Source organism: Strix aluco, chromosome 5 (genome assembly GCF_031877795.1).
Source record: "Strix aluco isolate bStrAlu1 chromosome 5, bStrAlu1.hap1, whole genome shotgun sequence".
In the NCBI taxonomy this organism is placed as follows: Eukaryota; Metazoa; Chordata; class Aves; order Strigiformes; family Strigidae; genus Strix; species Strix aluco.
In genome coordinates, this window is record NC_133935.1 from 63,944,767 (window position 1) to 63,967,427 (window position 22,661).

A 22,661-nucleotide genomic window follows, 5' to 3' on the forward strand; every position below is an offset into this window, starting at 1 on the left:
TTGCTCAGAAAAGTAAAACCTAATTGCCTCATTTCATGTCTGTTAATGCAACTTATTGATAAATGAAAGCGATCTAGAAGATCTGAATAGAAATGTCTGAAGAGTAAGAAACGTTTTCAAGGTCTGAGTAGTAAGAAATGCTTTCTTTCCCCTTAAAGGTTTTATTAGGGAGTAACACAGGCTTTGTTTCTCTTCAGTTTATGTCACCCAAATTATATTATGATTCAGTCTAATGTGACATGACACGTGCGTGCACTCCCTTCCAAGCAAAACATTAGAAAGCATCCACAAAGTAACATCCCTGCGCAGAACCTGTAACTACACATGAGAATATTCTGCTTTTCCCTGCCAGTGAATAAAATCCTCAGACAATAGTAACCAGACAACTTCAAATAGGAAAATGTGGATCTCTGGACTGAAATAATTCATTTGAGCCTGAAGTCTCATATTTTAAAGGTTGTTTACAATGTCTGTTTTCAGTATCAGATGTATCTTGTTAAACAGTGTTCGATGGGAACTGAATGTTAATATGAAGCAGAAAGAGAAGCAAAGGCAGCCTGACTGCTTAGCTAGCTGATTGCTTGATTAAGTCAACACTCCAGAACCCCTTCAAGAATACAGTGTTTCATATGAGGCAATGATCATCAGCTCTGCTGTTGCTATAAGGGAAAAAAAATGTTCTTTTGCATGTTTTTTGATAATTAAAAAGTAAATAATTTTAGAACAACCTTAGTTTTTAACACACTTTTTAATGCTATTTTTACACAAAATAATTTTGCTTTGAACTTTAAATCTTCAAAGGGCTACAATTATTCTTTTTAACATCCCTTACCAGACTTTCCAGCAGAGCACTAGGGAGGGTATGTAAGTGTATGAATGGTGGGAATATATTTAAAGAGAGGAAGCATGAGGGATATATGGTCACATGTAATTTATGACAGACACACAGGAAAACAAAACGGAAAATTACCATCCAAGTCCAGCACTGGCCTTTGACCCATCCAGTAATAAATGGTAAATCCAGAAGGACCTAAACAGCACAAAGTTCTGCTCCTCCCAATCCTGCAACTACTTCTCAGTACTCCAGAGCAAAACTCAGACCTTTATCACAGAACACAACTGAAATTACAGTAATTACAGCAAGAGAAAAGTATTAGAAGTTCTTGCAAGAGCGACTGATTTCTTAGGGAAAAAAGTCTAGGTGATCTTGGGGAAGGGACTGTGTAACCAAGCTTCAGCAGAAAACAAAAATCTTTAGTAGTTCCTGAATTGTTCCTGGCTTTTTGGTGGTTAGTTGAACTGTGACGTTGAGAGAGTTATGTATGAACAGATAGTAATTTATATCATTAATTAGAGCTGTCAAAATAGAGGATGTTGGCCTGTATGCATATAAGTGTGGCTGTCATTAAGGGCAGTAGATCAAAAGATTCTAACCAAAGATTTATTCTTGAAATTGCAGATTTGATGAGGAAGTAGGATACTGTAACATCAATCATTATGCATTCACCCTCACTGCATCAAGTTTAAAACTGAGGCGTAATTCCTCTTAGGAGGTACTTTATTTTATCTTGTAATGGGTTTAGCACATTTCAGATATTGCACACACACATCTGAAATTGTGGAGTTTACCTCTTCTATATACACTACAAAATTTTTCAACAACTTCAGCCTGGAATATTTCTAAAGTAGTGAAAGTATTTTAGGTTTTTTTTTAAATTGAGAAGAAAAGAAGGTATGTAGTTAAGACACAGTACAGCTCTTGTTGGTGTATCAGAAAGATTACTTACTTTGGGAAAAGTGAAGACCATCCTGGGATGAAGCCAGGCTCTCTGGTGAACCACAGCAGGGTCATTAGAATGAATAGAACAAGTGTAACAATTTCTGGGTAGCTATAGCAGAAACAGAATGGGTTATACATTTTCCTAAATTCACACTTGGATTTACTTGCTCTTGTTTACAGATTTATAGTTTGACATACCTCATTGGTCCAAGCTTCTTGTACTCCTCCTGAATCACCTGCGCTGAGGCCTCTTCTCTTGCTGTTTTGTTCTTGCCACACTTGAACATGTTTTTAAAACTGGAATGTAAATCAACAATACTGAACCATAAATTAACAGTGTATACAGAAAAAAAAAAAAAGTCCAACCTTTCCAGTTACCAATAGCACTTTACAAAAGTAAAATTTTCACTTTACAAAGCAGTATCTCCCATTTAATTATCACACACCAAACTGAGCATATTGAAATTAATTGACAAAGCCCAGTGAGAGATTGACAGAGACAGCAACAAAATGTGTCCTGTTATTGACTAGCTCATTTGCACATGAAGGATGAAACTTTAATCATGGAAACTAATTGAAACAATCAAATACATAACCTGGCTATTTAATGAAAGTCATCTATGACTTTGTTTTGTAATGAAGAAGTTTGTATCGCATGAGTAGTCTGTATACTGATGAGCAGACTATTTGCTATGAGCTTGGTTTTCATTCTTGAATAACTCTTACATAATGTTAAAAAGAACACTATCAAAACAATCAAGAAAAATGAAACAATAAATGTTCACATCTAGAGTGGTAAGCGTGGGATGATTCTAAGTCTGCTTAAGAGTAGACAGTCTCACTCTTCATCTCTTGCACCATCAGCAGTAATGTAATTGTGGAAGACAGGTGACCCCATTGTTATTTCTGCAGATGTTAGCGATCTCATGGAGAACAAGGCTTTGAAGAATCAGTTCAGTAGAAGTATTGTCATCTCCAAAACCTTAAAAGCACAAGCTCTGAGGGGAAAAAAACCCCACCATGCCACCACATATAAATTTTGGAAAAGTGGAAGTTTTTTACTTCACATGTACAAATATAGTCATCCATTTTATAACACAGATATTTTTCAAGTATTCAAGCCAATCCCTGACTCCAGCAAAGGGCAACATCCTGACGATAAATCTCCCAGTCTTAGACCAAAATGTATACATTTTCAGTATTCTTCTGTCTTGCGCATATGCACTGTTTAATGATGATGTGTATATATTCTAAAGGAATGGGTATCATCATTTGTGATATGGACTTTTCACATTGGGCTGAGTAATCAATCCTTATTTTAGAAAATTCTTATTCAGTCCAGAGATTCAGCCATACTAATCAAGGATTCAAATTCACTGCTGCTGCATTATCATCCTATTGAGCCTGTTAAACTTAGATGCAATATTTACTCCTGGTACAAAATATCTCTTAAATCATCAACTTTTAGTTTTATTGATTACAACATTTACTTACTCAAACCCAAGGAAAAGCCACTGGAGCCAGACCCAGGAGAGCAGCAGAATAATAACTGTGATGGGGATGGAAAGGATAAACCAGGATCCAAAATTGATGCACTGGCAACCTGGGTAACGTCTGGATGAAAGTAAAAAAACCTGTTCAGTCGAGCTTTGCAAAGGAATGAAGACTTGTGAGAAGTGCTAGAAAGCCCTGCTGCGAGAGTGCTTCTGGCTGGCAGCTGACTTCAGCATGAGGTAGCCTCTCATGTCCTCTTCTCTCACCCTCCTATCCTTTCCTGATCATCATGACCATTACAGGAACTCTCTGTGCCAGCTGTGACAGCACTGGATCAGCAACAGGTTTGAGGATCTGACACCCATCTAGGTGTGTCTAACCTGAGTTCAGTAGGCAAGGAAGGGCCACTCACAGCGTTAAGGACCATTAGGACTATAAAGAAACAGAACTTGGAGAAAAGCAGTTCCTTGAGAGGAGACTTTAACACAAGAAAATATACTCAAATGAACAAGCTCCAATTAACTTAGAAGACAACAGTGGAGATAACATTGAGACTTGTATTATTTAAGTTTCCATAAGGGATTCAAAACTGATTAAAACCAAAATTATTATTACTAATTTCCAGGAAAGGAAGGAATGTTGATTTGTTAGGTGGATTGTCTCTCCAGTCACCTTGTCTCTTTGAGGCTGCCTTATGTACTATTTACAGATGTGGGCCATTCAACCAGAGTCATGTGCATTTAAGAAAAGAAGAAATGGGCTTTGGTTTTATGAAAGAAATTAATTTAATCTTGAATGAGATAGATGCCAGGCAAAAAGGTGAGGTAAATGAATCCTGTTTTCCAATTTAATTTATGAACAGAAGTTATTTCTCCTTTGATCTCCTCCAGGTCTGCTGAGAGAGCTTTTAATGCTAAAAGTGAGAAAATTCTAGTCTCCTTTAACAGCCTTCCTCCTTGATGCAAAAATCAGATGGACGGGAAATCACAATACCCAGCCAGAGGCTGTAATGACTATTTCCAATTATTAGCCAATCTTTTGTATTTCAGGCCTTGCTAGAAGAAAAGGAATTCTGATGGTCACATAGGTATTTGAGGCAGTAAATGCTTATTAAAAATGCTTTCTCCAGTATTGTGCCAATTTTAGGATTGATCCGTATTTATTATGATGCTTACAAATATTGCAATCAAAGTGCCAACAGGGACTGAAACCAAACTCCTACTGACTTCTTGAGGTGATCTAAATTGCAACTGTACATAGCAATGAGACAATGAAACTGGAACAAGAAAAGGCATTGGGCTATTATATATAATTTACTGATTACATGGCTATTTAGCTTTTATTACATGATTAGCCACATCAATTTTTGAATGTACGAATTCCAAGACAGGAAAAAAAATTACATCAGCATAGCAAAGATTTAGAATTTCATCACTTGCTAAAGTGTTTATGATCTTTCTTGAATGATATATGCTAATTCCTTACTGAGCAACAAAATAAGCTCTGGAAAACTTTATACTAAAGAGTCAATTCCATTATAAAATGTTAAATTATTGTGGTCAGGTTTCACAGTCAGTTTTGCAGGGCTGAATATATATGTAAATATTTCTAGTAATCTTAATATTAAAGTTAGGTATTCTTCATCTCCAGAGCAAATATTCCTCAGGTAGAGCGGATGAGAGATTTAGATGATTTAAAAAATGATTATATAGTGCTGATTGGATTATCTGCTATTGTTGGATTATCTATTATGGGTCTTGTCTGAGGCAAGGATGGACAGGACACACTGAACTATTTATTTTCTAGACCTATTTCCTTTGAAAAATTAAAAAGTGTGATTAATTTTCATAATCCTCATTTTACAGTGATTCAGTGCCAATAACAATAAACTCTTTCCAGGTAAGCACTACAAATGCCAACAAATTTGGTTCATAGAACAAATCCAGGTAAGATTATTCCTTTTATGACTTTTATAAAATTGCTCAGGTTGAAAATAATGGCAAAGTTTGATTCCTCATGTTGGAAGGTCAAAGTCAGTTACCGGAATAAAATTCAGGAAATTGAGTAACCTGTCAGTGAGCCTGAGTGGAGAACCAAGGGTTTCATTGTCTTATTTACTCTTCCTCAAGCATAGGAGCACTCAGTTTTCCCCCTGACACAGTGATGTCAGGTGACCCTTTCTCTCTCTAATCTCCTCACAACCTTCCCCTCACACTGGGATGCAGCTGCCTGTGCTTCTGGGATCCATGGCCCTGCTCTAACATGGCCCAGCTGTGAAACCTGGCTTGCAGTGATGAAGAAACTGCTTTGTGTGGGAAAGAGCTGTGAGAAAAATCTCTACAGCAGAGCTATGTAAGATTAGATAGGCAAAACTGCAGATGTGAGATAACAGACATGGGGATCTGCAGCAGCCTGAAGGATTCAAGAGGAAAAGTGCCAATACAGAAAGGGATAAAACTAAAGGAAAAACATATGGAGTCAGAAGAAAGGGACCCAGCATCACCAAGGATCTCTTTCAGGGAACAGTGAGGACCAACCCATCTCATCCTCACTAATGTCTTCCTGGCCAATAAAGGCTTCTAGGTATCTTATGGGTGGTGGTGAGCAGACTAATGTTTAACCTACTAGCTGGTTACACAACTTCTCTGTGTGTTAGCCAATACTTTTTTTTCCCTTTCTTTTTCTTTTTTTTTTTTTTTTTTTTTCAGTTGGATATATTCTAGACAATATACTGTAATGTCTCTTTGCATACAATTGAAGAATGAATAGAGTGACCCTGAGAGGATCAGTAACAAATCTGTCTTGAAAGAGAGCCCTTATGGAAGTTGGTCTCACTGGCAGGGATTTTTAGCATTGCATCAACATTTCCACTGTTTGCTTCTGCCCTGTGGAACACAGCATAATTGCATGTCCTAAATGAACAGCAGGCTAAGGATTGCCAGCAACACACAGACTAATGCTAACACAGATATACTGGTTTCCTTTTTATGTGACAAATGAAAATGAGGGAAGTAGAGAACAGCAAACACTAATTCCAATTTATTTAATACTGAAATTAGGAAGATATCAAGAATATGGAATTTTTCAGTGCCATTTTAAGTGTTTTGTCACTGAGTGGGAAACCCAGAAATATGTTGTATGTACAGCTCTTTTGTTGAACTATTCTACTTCAGATGCTTATGATACATTAAGGTAGTCTGCAAATGAGTCCAAGTCATGCTAACAGGTCAATTCCCACTTCAGACAGGGCATAAATACAAACGAGGCCTCTAAGGGGAAGGGCAGAAAGACAGTTAAAGATAAAAAGATTTGCACAATTAGGTGGCAGATTCAGTTTAAGTTAAGGATTAGGCTCAGTGGTTGTGTAAGATTAAACAAAATCCAGGTGGGGTATAAAACTGGATTGCACATGCAGTGCTTGAAGTATGGCCCATGCTCCTAGCAGAGGGTGAAGACCAAGGGAGAGAACAACAATCTGCTTATGCATTCTTGAAGAGATAGTTAACAGTTAAGACAAACTGAAAAAACAGCTGCAAGCCAGTTTTCTTCAAGTTTCCTACAACTCAGGGAAATGAACAAGAACAGTTCTTATCCCTAGTAATCAATCCTGGATTCTTCTAGGCTCCTGAGCGTGAAGCCTGCTTGAACCAGAAATGCTTACGTGTCTAAAACTTTAAGTCTGAAGGACTTATAATGCCATAGCCTGCCCTGTGTAGTTCTTTGGCCCCAATAACAGGCACTCTTATAATTTCCATACTGTTTCCATTATAGCACAGCCTCATTTACAGACTGTACCACCTTAGTTCTCTTTAGCAGCATGCTGAAGACAAATTTCATCCATTCAAGGAAGACAGGTTGGAAGAAAAGCAATCGAGAACTGGGCTTTCACCATTTTGCCGTATGCAACACAGAATAGTGGGCAGAGGGTAATAAAAGGATTGTGCTCTATTTTGTTCTATTTTAAAATTAGAGTTGGAATATTTCTGGCAATTAGTAGTTTGCAGAAGAAAAAAATGTTCAGCAGAAACTATTGGTTTTTCAAAAGTTTTGGAATGAAGTCTGCCAATTTTCTTTTCAAATTAGTTCTACTTAGAAAAGGAATATTAAAGAATGTTTTTAATAACCTGAAAACAAAGTGTTCCACCAAATGCAAAGTTTCAGACTGATTTGAAATTATTCACTTTTTCTTTGATTAATGGACCTAAATTCCTCATTTCAACGATGCACTAAGCATAGCCTCCTGAAAATCTCCAGATGCTCTTTGTTAAGAAGACCTGAACTTAACTCCTGCTGTACTTAGAAATTAATAACAGTCAGATAGTGTCTGTTATATTCATGCTTAGTGTCTTTCTCCTCAGCTAAGCCCATCTTTTTTCATGCAGCTATTCAAAGGGTAAAGTACTGCTTAACCAAAGAATGGTCATCTTGTTGCATGTGTTAGGTGATCACTTACAGCCTTTCCCAGCGTAAGGCAAATACAACCATGAAATTTCATTTTATCTCTTTAACAAAAAATAACAAAATAAAGTAATAGAATCAAAAAATATCAAATGAAAGGTTGAGGTTTCTAATGCATTTTAGGGGACCCATGTGGGAGCTCAAGAAAGAACAGGTAAAATTCTGGATTAAGAGGAATACAAATAATTTAATACAGTATCTTACGTATTGAAGTGCTCAGCAAAAATCAGGTTAGTTGATGTTCCTGTGATTGTGGTCAGTCCTCCAATGGTAGCAGAATAAGCAACACATAAGCACATCACTTTGAAAATCCCACTGTATTTGTCCTCTCTGCTTTTTCTCCCTGTTTCAGCAGGTGGTAAGTTCTGCTTAGAAGGAATATCCACCAGTTAATATATAAGAAGGGCTCATCATCAAGCACAAAAATAGGATTCAAGGATGTCGCAGAAGAGCCAGAGATTTTTCTGGCAATATAGCTGTATGTAGTGTGGTTTGGTTTGCTATTACAGTGGTACTACAGTTATTCATGCAAAGGAAAAGGAGTGAGAGTCAAATTCTGAAGTCCTTTTCCTGAGCTGTCTCAGTCTTTACACAAGAACTTCCTTTATATATACTGATATACATACACACCTGATATAGAGAGTTTGTACTCTGATGAGGTTGGTTTAACTTGTGTAAAATACACTGGGAGCACAAAACCACTAATGAAATAACTACATAAGCAAACTGTATGTATATGTGTATCTACATGTATATCTCTTATTCACGTGAAACTAGCTTCATTGCTAACTGTTACACAGAAGTGAGATTTAGATTCAAACTAAGTTACACACATTAGCTGCATAATAAAAAGACACCTTAAGTACCTGTTTCTTTTCTTTTTCATTTTCCTTTTCAATTGTGCACACAGTACTACCAACATTGTTGTTGTATCTGGAAAAACAAAGGCATGTATTGCAATAAACAGACATTTTATTTAGATTAATTCTTAGAACAGAAATCACTAAATTAATAACTATTACCCATTAGCTTGTTTTTCTTTCTCTTTCCAGTCACAACTTTCACATTCTCCTATATTTTCTGCAAGACAAATGCAAAGACAGATTTAAGGGAGCAAAACTGGAAAGGCTCCATCAGCATGTTCCATTCCATGCAATCACTTCAACTTCATCCCATGAATACATTTACAAGTGCCAATCTTAAAAACAGCTGAGTTGTACCCTACTCCTTCATGACTCCCATCCCCCAGAGTCTGAATCTTCTAATGAGGAGAAATCTTTCTGATTTACAATCCAACTGTGTACATAACCAGTTTAAATTAATTTGTTCTTCCAACATTACCCTAGAGCTTACAAAGCTCTTTTCTCTTGCTAATGTTTAACCCCCAGTGTATTTATAACCTGTAGTCATATTTCTTTTCAGACATTTTACTAGGCTGAACAAGCCAGCCTCTTCTCTTCTCCCCCCCCCTCCCCCCTCATATAACTGCTCTATTCTGCCCCCGTTCAGTTTTAATTAATCTTTGTGGACATGAGAGACCTCACACACAGTAGTCCAAGAGAAGTCTTACAATGAAGCATGTAATGATGCTAGTACTTCCTTAGCTGTTCAACTTTATGTTATGTGGTGTTCATTCTGCTGCAGAGTGAGGGTGGGCAAAGACAAAAACTGCACGGCATGCCTACCGTCCAGCTCCAGTGCCGGGTTGATAGAGCCGTTAGAGCAAGACATCTCCAGTGCATCAGCTTCTGTTTCAGCTCTGATGATCTGCTGAGCTACAGCCTCTACAATTGGCATCACCATGGCAGCAGCAGAGGTGTTGCTGAGCCACATTGACAAGAAAGCACAGCTAACCATGAAACCCAGCATAAGCCTGGAACAGGAGAGAAGAGTCTGTAGATGCTACAGCAACACCTCCTGTCACCACTCTATTTAATATAAATGGAAAGCTTTTTCAACATAAAGCTTGAATGTAGGAAACACTGAAAATTTAAAGCTTGTAATCGACCTCTAAGGAAGTTCGTGAATTAAAATTATCTTGATCAAAGACATTGAAATGATTGTGTTTTAGAGTTAAAGGATGAAATATAAATTGAAGCAGAAGTAGTAATGTTTATTTACAGAAATACTATATTTGAATTACCTTTGAAGAAAGAGCACCATGCATGTCACAAGTTCAAATGAAAGTTAAAATGGCTATACTGCTAATGCTATTGCTCTCATAATGTACAAGCTATGTCAAAACCCTGGACTTGTCGCTTCGGCTTCAAGTCCACTAGATCTTAGTCCAGGTGTTATAGGAAGAAATATTAACAACTCAGTAAGTGGTACTTAACTTAGTTCTTAATCAGAGCCCCATGACAGGTGTAGGGATTATTTGTGCTTCAATAGACATCATATTTGATATTAAATAGGAAAGTGAAGGTCATTACAATGTTTTAGTTTTAGTCTTGGCACAACTTATGCTAAGTTTACTATACAAATAGGAATTGCACTGATGCAATGCACTGAATTGCATCAGTGACTGGAGTCCCTCTAGTTTTACACTAAAAAAATCAAATATTTCATGACATGTATGGTGAAGTTGGACAGTAAACTTAGAATACAGGCCACATTGTCATTTTTAATGCATCTCTTGGAGCTGTAAATGAGTAGTCCTCTTGACTTTCTGTCCCAAGGTGTTAGCAGTGTCATTAAACACCTGCCATGCATCACCACATTGAGACAACAACTGTGAGTGGAGGGACTGTGGTGTTGCAGCATTTTCTGAGAAGTCATTTGTGTGATTTGTAAAGCTCTTTGCCTAGCCTTGATCAAAAGCTTCACAAAATCTGTATAAGGATTACTCAGCACACAAAGACAATTATACAAAAATAATGTAAACAATATTTTATGACATAAAAACACTGTTTAAAATGCCTCTCATAGCCTTTCATGTCAGCTAATTCAACATTTCAAACTTGATTTTTTCTCAACAGGGGCACCTTGTCTTTTCTCTGTGTACTTTTAATTGCATAATGATGAAATGATCTTCAGACCTGCAAGTGGTGGACCTGATTCAACACAAATTGTCATCAGTAGTATAAAACATATTAACTTTATGCAGTTTTTGAACAGGTCCTCAGCTGGAAGTTGGGGAAAAAATGTGTTTTCAGGAGAAATTTTTATGCAGAAAATACTGGTCAGCTTAAACTCACTGAATATGAATGTTCACATTGTAGAGAAATATCATTTTAGTACAAGTTGCAAGAGGATTTAAAACCAAAGCAAATTAAGACATTAACTAATGTGTTTCAGAACTGTTCATCATGAATTTCCAGCATTTGATGGACTGATGGGCAGGTGACAGTTTAGTACAATGTGGTGTACTCTAATGAGTGACTCTAAAATTGATTTAAAAAATAATAAAATATATCCTAACCATTTCAACCCCAGTTTTTCTACATTATTTTCCTGTGGTGGTGTTAAAAAATATTCTGCATGGAACCTTGGATGATAATTTCATTTACATTCAACTATAAAGTCACTCTTTGCTACGTAATGCACAATCAATGTTTTATTACTCATTCTAGTCCTTGCAGGTTGCATAGACGTATTCACCTTTCCCTCCTAGTCTGCAGGCCAGACCGCATAGCTCAAATGATGGGAGGCCTTTAGGGACACATAGAATCATTTAGGTTGGAAAAGACCCTTAAAATCATTGAGTCCAACTGTTAATCTAACACTGCCAAGACCACCACTAAACTATGTGTCAAGTGCCACACCTACACATCTTTTAAAATACCTCCAGGGATAGTGACTCAACCACTTCCCTGGGCAGCCTGTTCCAATGCTTGACAACCCTTTTGGTGAAGGAGTTTTTCCTAATATCCAATCTAAACCTCGCCTGGCACAATTTGAGGTTGTTTCCTCTCATCCTATCACTTGTTTCTTGGGAGAAGAGACCAACACCTACCTCGCCACAAACTCCTTTTAGGTAGCTGTAGAGAGTGATAGGGTCTCCTCTCAGCCTCCTTTTCTCCGGGCTAAACAACTCCAGTTTCCTCAGCAGCTCCTCATAAGACTTGTTCTTTAGACCCTTCACCAGCTTTGTTGCCCTTGTTTGGACACATTCCAGCACCTCAGTGTCTTTCTTGTAGTGAGGGGCCCAAAACTGAACACAGTATGTGAGGTGTGGTCTCTCCAGTGCAGAGTACGAAGGGACAATCCCTTCCCTAGTCCTGCTAGCCATGTTATTTCCGGTTTCTCCAGAAGAATGCAGAATCCAGAAGACTCCTGCTATTCTACATCCACTGCTGCATCCCCCACATCCTCTAATGCAGAAGCCTCCTACAATGATATCTCTGCCTTGGGCTGGATGAGGCTCCAATTTGCACAGGCTGGCTGGGGACTCCTGCTAACGGAGGAGGAGGGCTGTGCACAGGGAACAGCATGCATCACTTTGTAGTGGGCACAGCTAACGAGCAGCAGATGCTGAGGTGGGAGGATCCTCTCCTTCACAGATCATCTTGTCATAATCTTATCATCCTTTTGTCATGATCAGGAAATGTGATAGAGCTGAGATAGTTATGAGGGATACTGCTTCCTCAGGGTTACAAAGCTGTCTGTGGTGTTGCTCTAGGTATCCTCAGCAGCTGGCTGTGGGTTTCTGTATCCACAGCAAGTTCCCAGCAGTGTTCAGTTTAGCACAGCACACCATCCACTTGTGCTCTCCTTTTCAAGATTTCAGCCAAAATGTGAGGATTTAGGAGTGATCAAAGAAAGTTGAAATAACTAAAACTGCATAGCTCAAGAATATAGCTAAAGATAATGGGAGGCAGTTGAACAAAAATATAAGGAGCATTTTGTCAAAAAAGAAAGCTACCAGCTATCAAAAGATGCAGGAAAAATCAAAATATATGTGATATTTAAAATTAGGACAGACAATTCACTGAGGAATAGAAATAACCCAGCATTTCCATGAGGTGTTATTAGTTAGATCACTTAAGAGGCATCTCATTGTTTAGACCTGAGGTTTCTGTTTTTTTGACTTTTTACTTCCTGTCACTGTCTGCTTCCTGACAAGGAGTCATAAGCATCATGTATTTGGGGAAGGCAGGCTTGCTCTACGGATCTTATCTGCAGCCTTACTGGTGTGCTGACAGATGAGTCCGTGGGCCTAAAGCTTTTCTGCAAGCTTGTAAAGCAAGCAAAGAACAGAGTTTTCACTTCATAAGATATATGCTGATAGTGAGTAGGTAGAGAGTATGTGATTTCATTTCCCTCATCACCTCATCCAGCTGGGGAAGTCCCTATTCCTTTGATATTTTCTTCACAGGTAGACAAAGAAAAAAAACATAAATAAAGACACTGTGCTTAATGTGTTTTTCCTTCCCTACCACATCTTTAGTTTTATAGCTTTTTTTCCTCACCATATGTTTGAACTCTTCTTGTATTTTTTGGGAAGTGTCCAGAATTTTGAAAACAGTATTGAAATACAAATTAATAATAAGCATAGCACAGATTTTCAGTTGTAGGCATCAGATATGTAATATACACTATTAAGAAACAGGACCCTTACATTATACACAAATTCAACGGATTTTTTGTTCAAAAGGATCCTTATTATGAACAGAATCACTGCAGGGAACTTTCAATTAGGATTTCAGCAGAATAATAAAATATCACTTACAAATCAATCATATAATTTCAAATATCTACTTTGTTTCAGTAGAAAAGAAAGGCTAGATTTCTACTACAGAAAAAGCAGTAAGCAATTATTTCTGGAATATATAGCTTTCCACAAGTATTATTGTCCTTCAAGACATTGTTTAGCACGTACCATGCAGGGTTGACACCCACCAGCATCACCATTCTTAAAGCCACTCTTTTGTGGAAATTCCATTTTTCTATTGATGTTGCCAAACAAATTACTCCAATCAATAGCAGATGAAAGTCTTTAAAATAAGCAGATGCCACCTGAAATAAAAAGAAAAAATATTTTGTTAACTAAATGGTGACTTTCTATTAGTACTTGATATTATCAGTTTAATGAAAAAACAATTCAGTAAGGGTATATATTGAAACAAGTACCAAGACATATTTTTGACTTAAATTTAGACTGTTAATTTCATTTAGCCAAATGATGCAAAAGTAAATACACTAAAGTGTATAGCATTAAAACAAAATTAAAAATTAGGCTTATGATATGAACAACCTAAGAACATCAGTCGCATCTCACATGCGAACTAAATCACCTATGAAATGCCGCTTTTATTAATTTCTCTTCAACAGATAAAAGAACAACTTTAAACACAGAGTATGATCATCTGTGGCATCCTCTCTTTGACATGAAGATGTATACTCAGCATTTTTCACATGCGATCTTTGGTCTGTCATCTCACTTTGGTAACATTAAGGATATTTTATATCTATCTAGCATTTTCCCATTTACTGGCATCTAAGCGCTGAATCACAAGCTAGAAAAAAATATTAAAGAAATATGAACAAGTCCTGACGACAAAGCATGTAAACAAGTCTTGAGGCAGACCTACTGTGATTGACACTCAGCAAATCCATGGATTAGCCTATCAGGTTTCAACACTGTATGGTTCTTTCTTTGGAGATCTTATAATTGAAATCCATAATACGATGGAGAGGAAAAAAATGGTTACCTCCTTGGATTCCATTATACCAAACAATGGGAACATAAAGGCAGGGAGCAAAGCTGAAACAGCCAGCGGCAAAGCTTCTGTGAGCCAAAAGATGGCAACTACAAACAACGTGTATGCACATTCTGCTTCCTAGAATACAAAAGGCACCAACAAAAATATGAGTTGATCATCCAGGAAAAAAAATCACAATTGCAAAAAGTCCAGCTATATTAGTAGAGACATTTGCCACAACTGGAACAAGTATGAGTCAAGGGACCTGGATTTAGGGTACTTATTGTCTGCTATTGATAATCCCATTAAGATATGGAACATAGTCTGTGAAATAGTTTTAAAGATTTTTTTTAAGAGATAGTAAAATTACTTAAATTTTACCACTTATAAAGGTGGGAAAAAGGTCAGCTGTCTTTTCCTTCATGAACAATTAATCATATAAATCATTCTGGAGCATTGTCCCACCATGAATTAACATAAATCACAAACATTCTGCAGTTGTAAGCAAAGCTTTACACCTCTAGGAGTACTTGCAGTCAACAGTAGGTCAAATTTTGTCTCTCCTGTAATCAATGAAGTTTTATCATCAGCATCAATAAGGCAAGGATACCATTGAATATAAAAAACATTGTGCAAGACTGACAAGAAACACAGTTGTTGTTTTTAAGACTTGTAATTTTAGTGATTGTCTTCTATTTAAACTCCTGGAAAACAGGAGTTTTTTCCTTTTTTTTTTTTTTTTTCAGGAGGATTTACATCAGTGTTGCCTGTAAAATGTAGCCACAGACAAATATAATGAAATGAAGTGAGCTAGTTTCTTCTAGAATCCTAGAAACCTCTTTTGTGGAGTTTTGATTTACATTTCTGCTCTTGAAGAAAATTGTTTAGATCTTTTAATGTCACTGGTTAAGGCATGAAACTACTCAACAGCAGCAGACATGGTTTGCACTGCGAAAGGAATAGCTTAATGAAATGGCTCTGGGAAATTCTGACTGGAAAACAACAATATTAAATGCAAGTCAGTCAGCTATGGCTAGCATTTATTTTTTGCGGGAAGCTCGCATTATGTATGAAACAATTTAATAGTGTGAATTCATTTATCACCTAGCAAATGTTGATCTCACTTAAGTCCTACTGCATTTAGAATTTCTCAAAAATTTCCTCTCAGGGAGAAAAATGAAATATTGAAAATGTGATGTGAGACAGTGTGAAGCGTGCTACTCTGTAGCCACTATCTATCTGTGATGCAAGGAATTCTGAACTGAACTTTCATGTGTTGTTACATGATGCGTATAATGCATGGGTGATACTACATCACAGGAGAATTCCATTTCATTCTGCTGACATCAGAGCTGTACCGAATAGAATCACTAAAACAATTTTTAGATATGTGTTTCATCAGCTATGGAGTTGTCACAAGAGTTACTGAATGCCATAGGAATTTATTTCAAGTAAAATAAAATTAAGGTGTCCTGCCATAACCTTTGCTCTATTTAAGAACCAGAGGGAATTTCTCAGATCATTGGTTCCAGTCATTTGCTATCAGACAACACAATATATGATGAACTTAACAAAATCCATCATCAAATAAAAAGGTAATTACAACTGTCTTTCTGACAATTCATCTCCATTGTAATCATGCTGAGATGTTTAGAAGTGACCAAAATGTAATAGTAAGGACAGGATTTTCAAGGCAGTCTTGATGATGTTAAATGAGAAAAACATTTCCTGAACAAGAAAACAAATATATCATTCAGAACTTCATGCACCCAGCACAGAATCTTACATTAAAGTTGTTGTCTTCTCTACATTTCTATGCAAATACTCTGAGTTGACAAAAAAAAAAAAAAAAAAAAAAAAAATCCACAATGCAAACATAATTAAATCATTCAAGGTCCCTTCCAACCCAAACCATTCTATGATTCTATAATTCTGAAAAGATCTGGGAATCTCAGGCTTGACATACAGTTGCAAAATAATTACCTCTCAGAGCAGGTCACTTACTTTGGTTTTAATGATAAGTGGAAGTGGAAGTAAAAGCAGTGGGGTGAGGACAATGAGCAGGAACCTTCGGTAAGCCAGGAGGTAGCTAAGAATCTTCATGGTTGATAGCTGGTTGATGAATTTTCTTGCAGAAACTGCCAAAAAGTAGGTCTGACTTTAAATAGCTGACTCTGATTAATATTTTCCCAAGTTGTCACCTTTAGCCATTGCTAAAGCAGGCCAGTAAACCAGGTTAAAATTAAATCTTGCTCTTTATTGTTTTAGTGAGTTTATTAACAGTAGGTTGATAAGATAAGTGTTCATCATAAACCAAGGCTAGATGTCAGACTCCTCATGACTTTCTCTCCTTGCCCTTCCTCATAACAAGTTTATGTAATCAGAGCAGGTTTCAAACAACCAGGTAACCAAAAATTTCAGGTGCTCTCCGAGTCACTGTTGGCTTCAGTAGGAAATCAAAACATCTAATATGTTCAAAACCAATTATGGCATATATGAAAACATATACAAGATCATTTTACTGAACAGACTTAAAAATTCTTCATCTTCATCTCCATCTGTGGAGATATTCAAAATTTGATAGGACAAGGTCCTGAGCAACATGACCTAGCTCTGAATTTTGCTCTATTTTGACCAAAAGGTTGGACTGGATGACCTGCAGAAGTCCCTTTCAGCCTTAGGTTTTCTATTAATTCTATCTGTCTAGAATTTGAAATATATGAGAAAATCAGGTTTTTCCTTCTGTCTTGCCTGGCAGGGAGTATATGATAATTCATTTTCTCTTCTCATGCAGAAACAGGATAAGGTGTTCCATGTACATCATATAAAGCTTTGAGGAAGGCTAAGAGTAGGAGAATTTTTGAGACAAAAGTAGAAAATAAATATTTTGTGTGAATTTTCCTGTTTTCCATAAAAGAAAACTTGGTACAATCTTTTTAATACAACAGAATAACATCAAATAAAGAAGAGGAAAAGGTAGGAAAGAGGCTTGTATACCATCTGTGGTTGAAGATCAAAAGGGGAGAGAACACACTGTTTCATGCTCAGATTTTACATGAAGAAGCAAATTGGAAGAGGAGACAGATGAAGGAGTCTTTGAGCTATCATCAGAACCATTCAAAGGTCAGGTAATAAGGTAAGCTTTTTACTATCCATATAACTGTTTGAGTATAAGGATCCCTTGTGTCAGGGAAACAGACAAACCAAGTGATCAGATTGCCAGTGTTACGGACAAACTTTTGGTTTCAGGAAGGTAGGACTTCAGTTCTACTAGGAAAACAATATTTCAAATCTAACTGACAGAAAGGAATTGATTGAAAACCCAAAGGCGGGAAATAATTTGGGGATGAAAGTAGTAATGAAATAACAGCCTTTGCTACTGCACAGAAAGAACTGGGAAAACAGCTTTGACATAACCTAGGGAACTCCTGAGAGGATAATGAATCAGACCTCCTGAGAAGATAATGTAAGGGATAAAGAAGTTCAAGTAAACTGGTAGCTTTTGAAAGGGGCTATTCTAAATTATAATGACAAAGCTGGTTTAAAGAGTTCAGAGACAGTGAGCAGAGAGGGCCATTATGGTGCCTGCATTAGGAAAGCTTCAAATATCCAAAAATGAAAAAGAAATTGTATGAGATCTGGAAAAATTGGCATGTGCTTGAGGACTGCTATAAAGGCATAACAAAAATATAGACAAATAAATTCAGGAAGATTATTATGCGAAATCTGAGTGATGGAGAATGATGGAGATGTCAAAGAAAAATTCTGTTAAAATGTCAGAAGAAGAAAACAGAGGAGAGTGGAGGGATTTAGTATACAGAAGGGAAGACAAACTGCACATAGTGCTGGAGTATTCAACACTTTCTTTGCTTGAGTCTTCACAAAGGTAAATGGCAGCCAATTCTCTAATGAAATTAATTTTAACATGGAAAAGGGAATGCACTATGGGCACGGTGCTGGTGGTAGTGCTGAATATTTAGATTTAATATATGTATTCAAGTCAATGGTTCCAGATGAAATTCACCCATAATTCATGGGTGAGAATTCATGTAGTAATCTGAAAATTATTTTAGAATATATTTGAATATATTCTGATATGACATACATTTGAAAAACTGTGACAGATTACAAATTCTTAGAAAATTGGTCAGACATACATAGAAATGAAATATAGCTAATATGTCACATGAACTCAATCTAATCTTCTTTTATGGGGCAATGTCCTGGTTTAACCAGGATAGGGTTAAGTTTCCCCAGCAGTGCCGGGGGAGCTCTAGCCGGGTTATTCAGATACCATGCGGATGTCACATCCTGGCAGCTCACATTTTCCTGGCGCGGAGCACGGTGCACTCGTGGTTTTGTACATCGTGCTTCTCACTGCTGTATTTGGTAGCTATTTTGCTCTGTTCATTGCTATCACTATTACTGTTATTGTTATTGTTGTGGTTTGTTGTGTTGCTATTGCACTGTTGTATTAAACCTTTCCTTATTTCAGTCTTGGGGCTTTGTATTTCACTCCCTTTGTGGGGGAGGGGTAGCGGCCACGTGGTCTCAGACCCCGGCAGGGGCTAAACCACCACAGGCAACTAGCTTAGTGATCAAAGATGTAAGAGATCTGACAATTCTGAGAATGAGCCTCAGAAGAAGCCAGGCAAGTTCAGCAGTGACCCAATCTGAGCCAATAATTTAACATGATATGCCATCTCTCCTGTCCTGAGCAACCACCATAACACATGAAAACCAAGTTATGAATTAAAGGAACTCAATGGACACTTTATGAACGTTTTACAGAGGTGATCTATAGACTAAGGGAATGGTATCTATATATATATATATATCATATGACAGGAAGGAGCGTGGTACTTAATGGGGATGTATTAGATAGTATAAGATCTGAGCATGACATAAATGATATGGAATAAGGGATGGAGATTACACTGCATCTGGGTGGGATGGATGTATTTTGTTCATAGCAGCCCGGATGGTGCTGGTTTGGATCTTGTGATGTTTTGGATTTCTGACTAAAAGTGTAGATAACACACCAGTGTTTTGGTTATTGCTGAGCAGTCCTTCCACAGCATCAAGACTTTCCTACTCTGCCCTCCCAGTGAGTGGATTGGGGGAAGAAGTCAGGAGGAGACACACAAAGGCAGCTGACCCAAACTGGTCAAAGGGATATTTCATGCCATCTAAAATCATGCTCAGCAATAAAAATTGAGCGGGAGAGATGTTTTGGGGTGGGAGGCATTGCTCAGAGGTTGACTGGGCATTGGTCTGCTTGTGGGAGGTGGCCAGTGATTGCCTTTGTGTCAATTGTTTTATTTTGTTTTTTTCTTCCACTTTCCTCCACTTAAACTATCTCAACCCACAGGTTTTCTCACTTTTTCTCTTCCTATTCCCTCCCTGTAATGTTGGGGACAGAGCAGGTAGTAGCTGGGTAGTGCTTAGCTGCTGAACTGGGTCACCCCACCACACCTTGTTAATGGCCTTCTAAGTTACATTATCACTCTCTACTTTACCATGCATTTATCTTTTGACCATCACAGATACAATGATAATACTACTGTACAAAACTAAGAGGAAGTATCAGTTAAATGATACTTCCTGGGAATTCCAAAAGCATGCAAAATTTTAGTAGACTGTTTAGCAGGGCAGGATCCCTGGAAATGTGGACAAAAAAAAAAAAAAATAAAGCAGTATTTCCTTGTCAAAGGTTGATCATATGGGATTAGCAGAATACCTTTATAGAATGAGATAAGCAACATTTTAGAGCAGCACATCTAATCTAGCACAAAAGTATTTGTTACACCAATATATGACTAATTACTGTAACAGAAAGGCTATATATCACTACAAGAGCTGTAAGATGGGTAAGGTACTGCCCAAAGGGAGGACATCAGTGGAAGAACAATCAGGGCAAAGGAATGTTATAAAAGCAGCTTCTTGAAGATATTTGAGGGATTTATACTTTTATGAAATTTTATTAATGATCCTCAAGAGGATACCTATTGATAACCAAATTGACAGGCATTATCAACATGGTTATGTTTTTTATATAGGAAGTTGAGAGCTTGATTTCTGAAGCTACCATGTTCTAAAACATGTAGTGGACAGAGAAGAAAGCTCCAGGAATGCCCTGAGTAAGCACTGTGGTGAGATTCACTTCTAATTTTACACATCCATCTCTAAACTGGTTACCATAACCTTTTTTCATAATCTACAGAATGATGTAAGTACTTTCACCCTGCTTAACTGAGGAGTTTATACCAGGCTGAGGTGAATTACACTCTAAAGATGATTGTTTCTCTTCAGTGACTATAAAAAGCCCTAGGCAAATGGGTTGGAGCAAGATGTCTAACTTTTAGATGTCTGTGCTAGGACAGATCTGTTCTATCCTCTGCCTGTTTGGGAAAAAGGCTTAAGAAGCTATCTGAAGTCAAGAATGGCTGCAAAAGACCTGGAGCACTGAGAAAAGAAACAACTCTCTTTTCCTTGGGTCTTAGAGTTTAAGCAAACAGATTACGGCATGTACCCATCAATAAACAAGTTTGCATTGGAATTATAAACTTCATTACTATTATTAAATAATCAGCATTCACTCCCTCCTCATCATTGCAAAAAATGGAAAACATCTCTAATGTTATTTGTGTATTAGTTTACCAGTGGTGGGGATCAAGGGGTTTCTTTATTACCAGAGAAAAAATAAATATCTTTGGTATGAACCCAACATTGATTGTCACCTTTTGAAATATGCCACTGAGAATAAATGTTTACTAAACAGAAAACATTAAATCATAAGCACTAATTCCCCAAGATATTGCATATTCTGCAAGACTTTTAACTAGAGAGAGAGAGATTCAAGACTCTGAACAATATGTGAACTTCATCTTCAGAGTGAGGATGGAAGCTTCTGAAATGATTTGGATATTGTATTGCTATGATCTTGGCCTGATTTACTAAAGAGTGGTAGTTAAAAAAACCTACAAGCGATGTTTTCTTTCCAATTTTCCTTGCATTTCTGTTTCTAAACTACAGAACTGCTGGGAAAGTGCTGTTTGGAAGAGATTATTGACAACTTTTGAAGAAGCAGCTCACAGAAAACAGATGAAATCTATTTTCAGCATGTGATGAGAGAAGAAGAAACACATTTCATACCTAGATTCAGACTATTTCTGAATGGACAGAACCTGACATGTTGAATAAATTTCCAGACTCCTTACTGCATAAAAACAAACAAACTGAAAAGAAACAAAACCCAATGACTTGACTTTGAAAATTGTAAAGACTAAAAAGTTCACTATTTGTTGTAAGCACATTATATCATTCCTTTCAGTTTTGAATAGAAACCCACTGTGCCTGAAGCACATTAGTGCCATGATTTTTCAAGATGACCTGCACTTACAGCCTTTTTCTTTGAATCAATTCAAGTGCTTCAGCAATTACTATATAATCTTCCATCTTTCTGAAGCAGAATCTTCTCTTCAAATGTCACTAGATAGCACAGAGCTCCTCCAACATACTCATTATTCACCCTGGGTACTCTATTCCTGTGAGTCTTCCCACTGCAATCACTGGCCAGTGACACAAAGCAGTATTTCCAAGATGTAAACTACATATAAACTTCTTGTAAAAATGTAAAATACAAATTAATAATGAGATTTTAAACCAATAAAGAGCCTGGGTACTGGTCTCATACCTAAACTTAAAAGGCCCAGTTGCTTGAGACTACATCCATCTGCTTCTCCCAAACAACTCCTTGATAATGCTTTTCTTCACCTCTGAACTAGTTGTAAGCAAGTTAACTTCAGAAATGGAAGCAGTTTAGCTTCATTAATGCAATACTGCGCCTACAGTAAATAAGTTCTTCTGAGAGTGTTACCTGGACGAAGCGTGACATTAACCAGGTGAGTTCAATTCCACATACTGGAACCCATCCTGGAAACCTGTCTCAGGAACCTGCTTCTCAGCTTCCACAGCATAAGTTATTAACTTGGTCAGGACCTCTCTGTTGAGCTCAGTACGATCCTCTTGATGAAGGAACTTTCATGCTTCCACTTTGTCTAGTGTTTTGCTCCACCCTTATTCCAGAGGCTTCACTGAATGCCTCAGCTGCCTGTACATGGTTGTTCACTGTGCTCCTTTTAAGGACAACAGCCATTCTGCCTTTGGGCAACTGATACCTATGCTCCTAAATTCTGGCAAACTTCCCATGCCAATTATCAGTATGTCACAAAAAAACCAAAAAAGCCTTCAAAACCATACCATCTTCTGGCATATCCTGCTCA

The 22,661-nt window shown here is 37.3% G+C and overlaps 1 protein-coding gene and 1 long non-coding RNA gene across 2 annotated transcripts in view; one reads left to right on the forward strand and one right to left on the reverse strand.

Moving 5' to 3' along the window:
- SLC13A1 (solute carrier family 13 member 1) overlaps positions 1 to 16,479 on the reverse strand; it is a 28,826-nt gene extending 12,347 nt beyond the window's left edge. Inside the window, exons 1-10 of the mRNA XM_074825477.1 lie at positions 16,381 to 16,479; positions 14,386 to 14,514; positions 13,554 to 13,690; positions 9,418 to 9,605; positions 8,755 to 8,812; positions 8,599 to 8,665; positions 7,937 to 8,100; positions 3,275 to 3,394; positions 1,979 to 2,077; positions 1,788 to 1,889 (exon numbers count right to left, since the gene is read on the reverse strand). Of these exons, the coding sequence (XP_074681578.1) occupies positions 1,788 to 1,889; positions 1,979 to 2,077; positions 3,275 to 3,394; positions 7,937 to 8,100; positions 8,599 to 8,665; positions 8,755 to 8,812; positions 9,418 to 9,605; positions 13,554 to 13,690; positions 14,386 to 14,514; positions 16,381 to 16,479 (1,163 nt within the window). The remainder of the gene's footprint in view (positions 1 to 1,787; positions 1,890 to 1,978; positions 2,078 to 3,274; positions 3,395 to 7,936; positions 8,101 to 8,598; positions 8,666 to 8,754; positions 8,813 to 9,417; positions 9,606 to 13,553; positions 13,691 to 14,385; positions 14,515 to 16,380) is intronic.
- A 715-nt stretch (positions 16,480 to 17,194) lies between these two features.
- On the forward strand, positions 17,195 to 21,431 carry LOC141923856 (uncharacterized). The gene is made up of 3 exons (XR_012623416.1): positions 17,195 to 17,512; positions 20,436 to 20,516; positions 21,412 to 21,431. It is a non-coding gene; the product is annotated as an uncharacterized LOC141923856 (long non-coding RNA).
- The last annotated feature ends 1,230 nt before the right edge of the window (positions 21,432 to 22,661 follow it).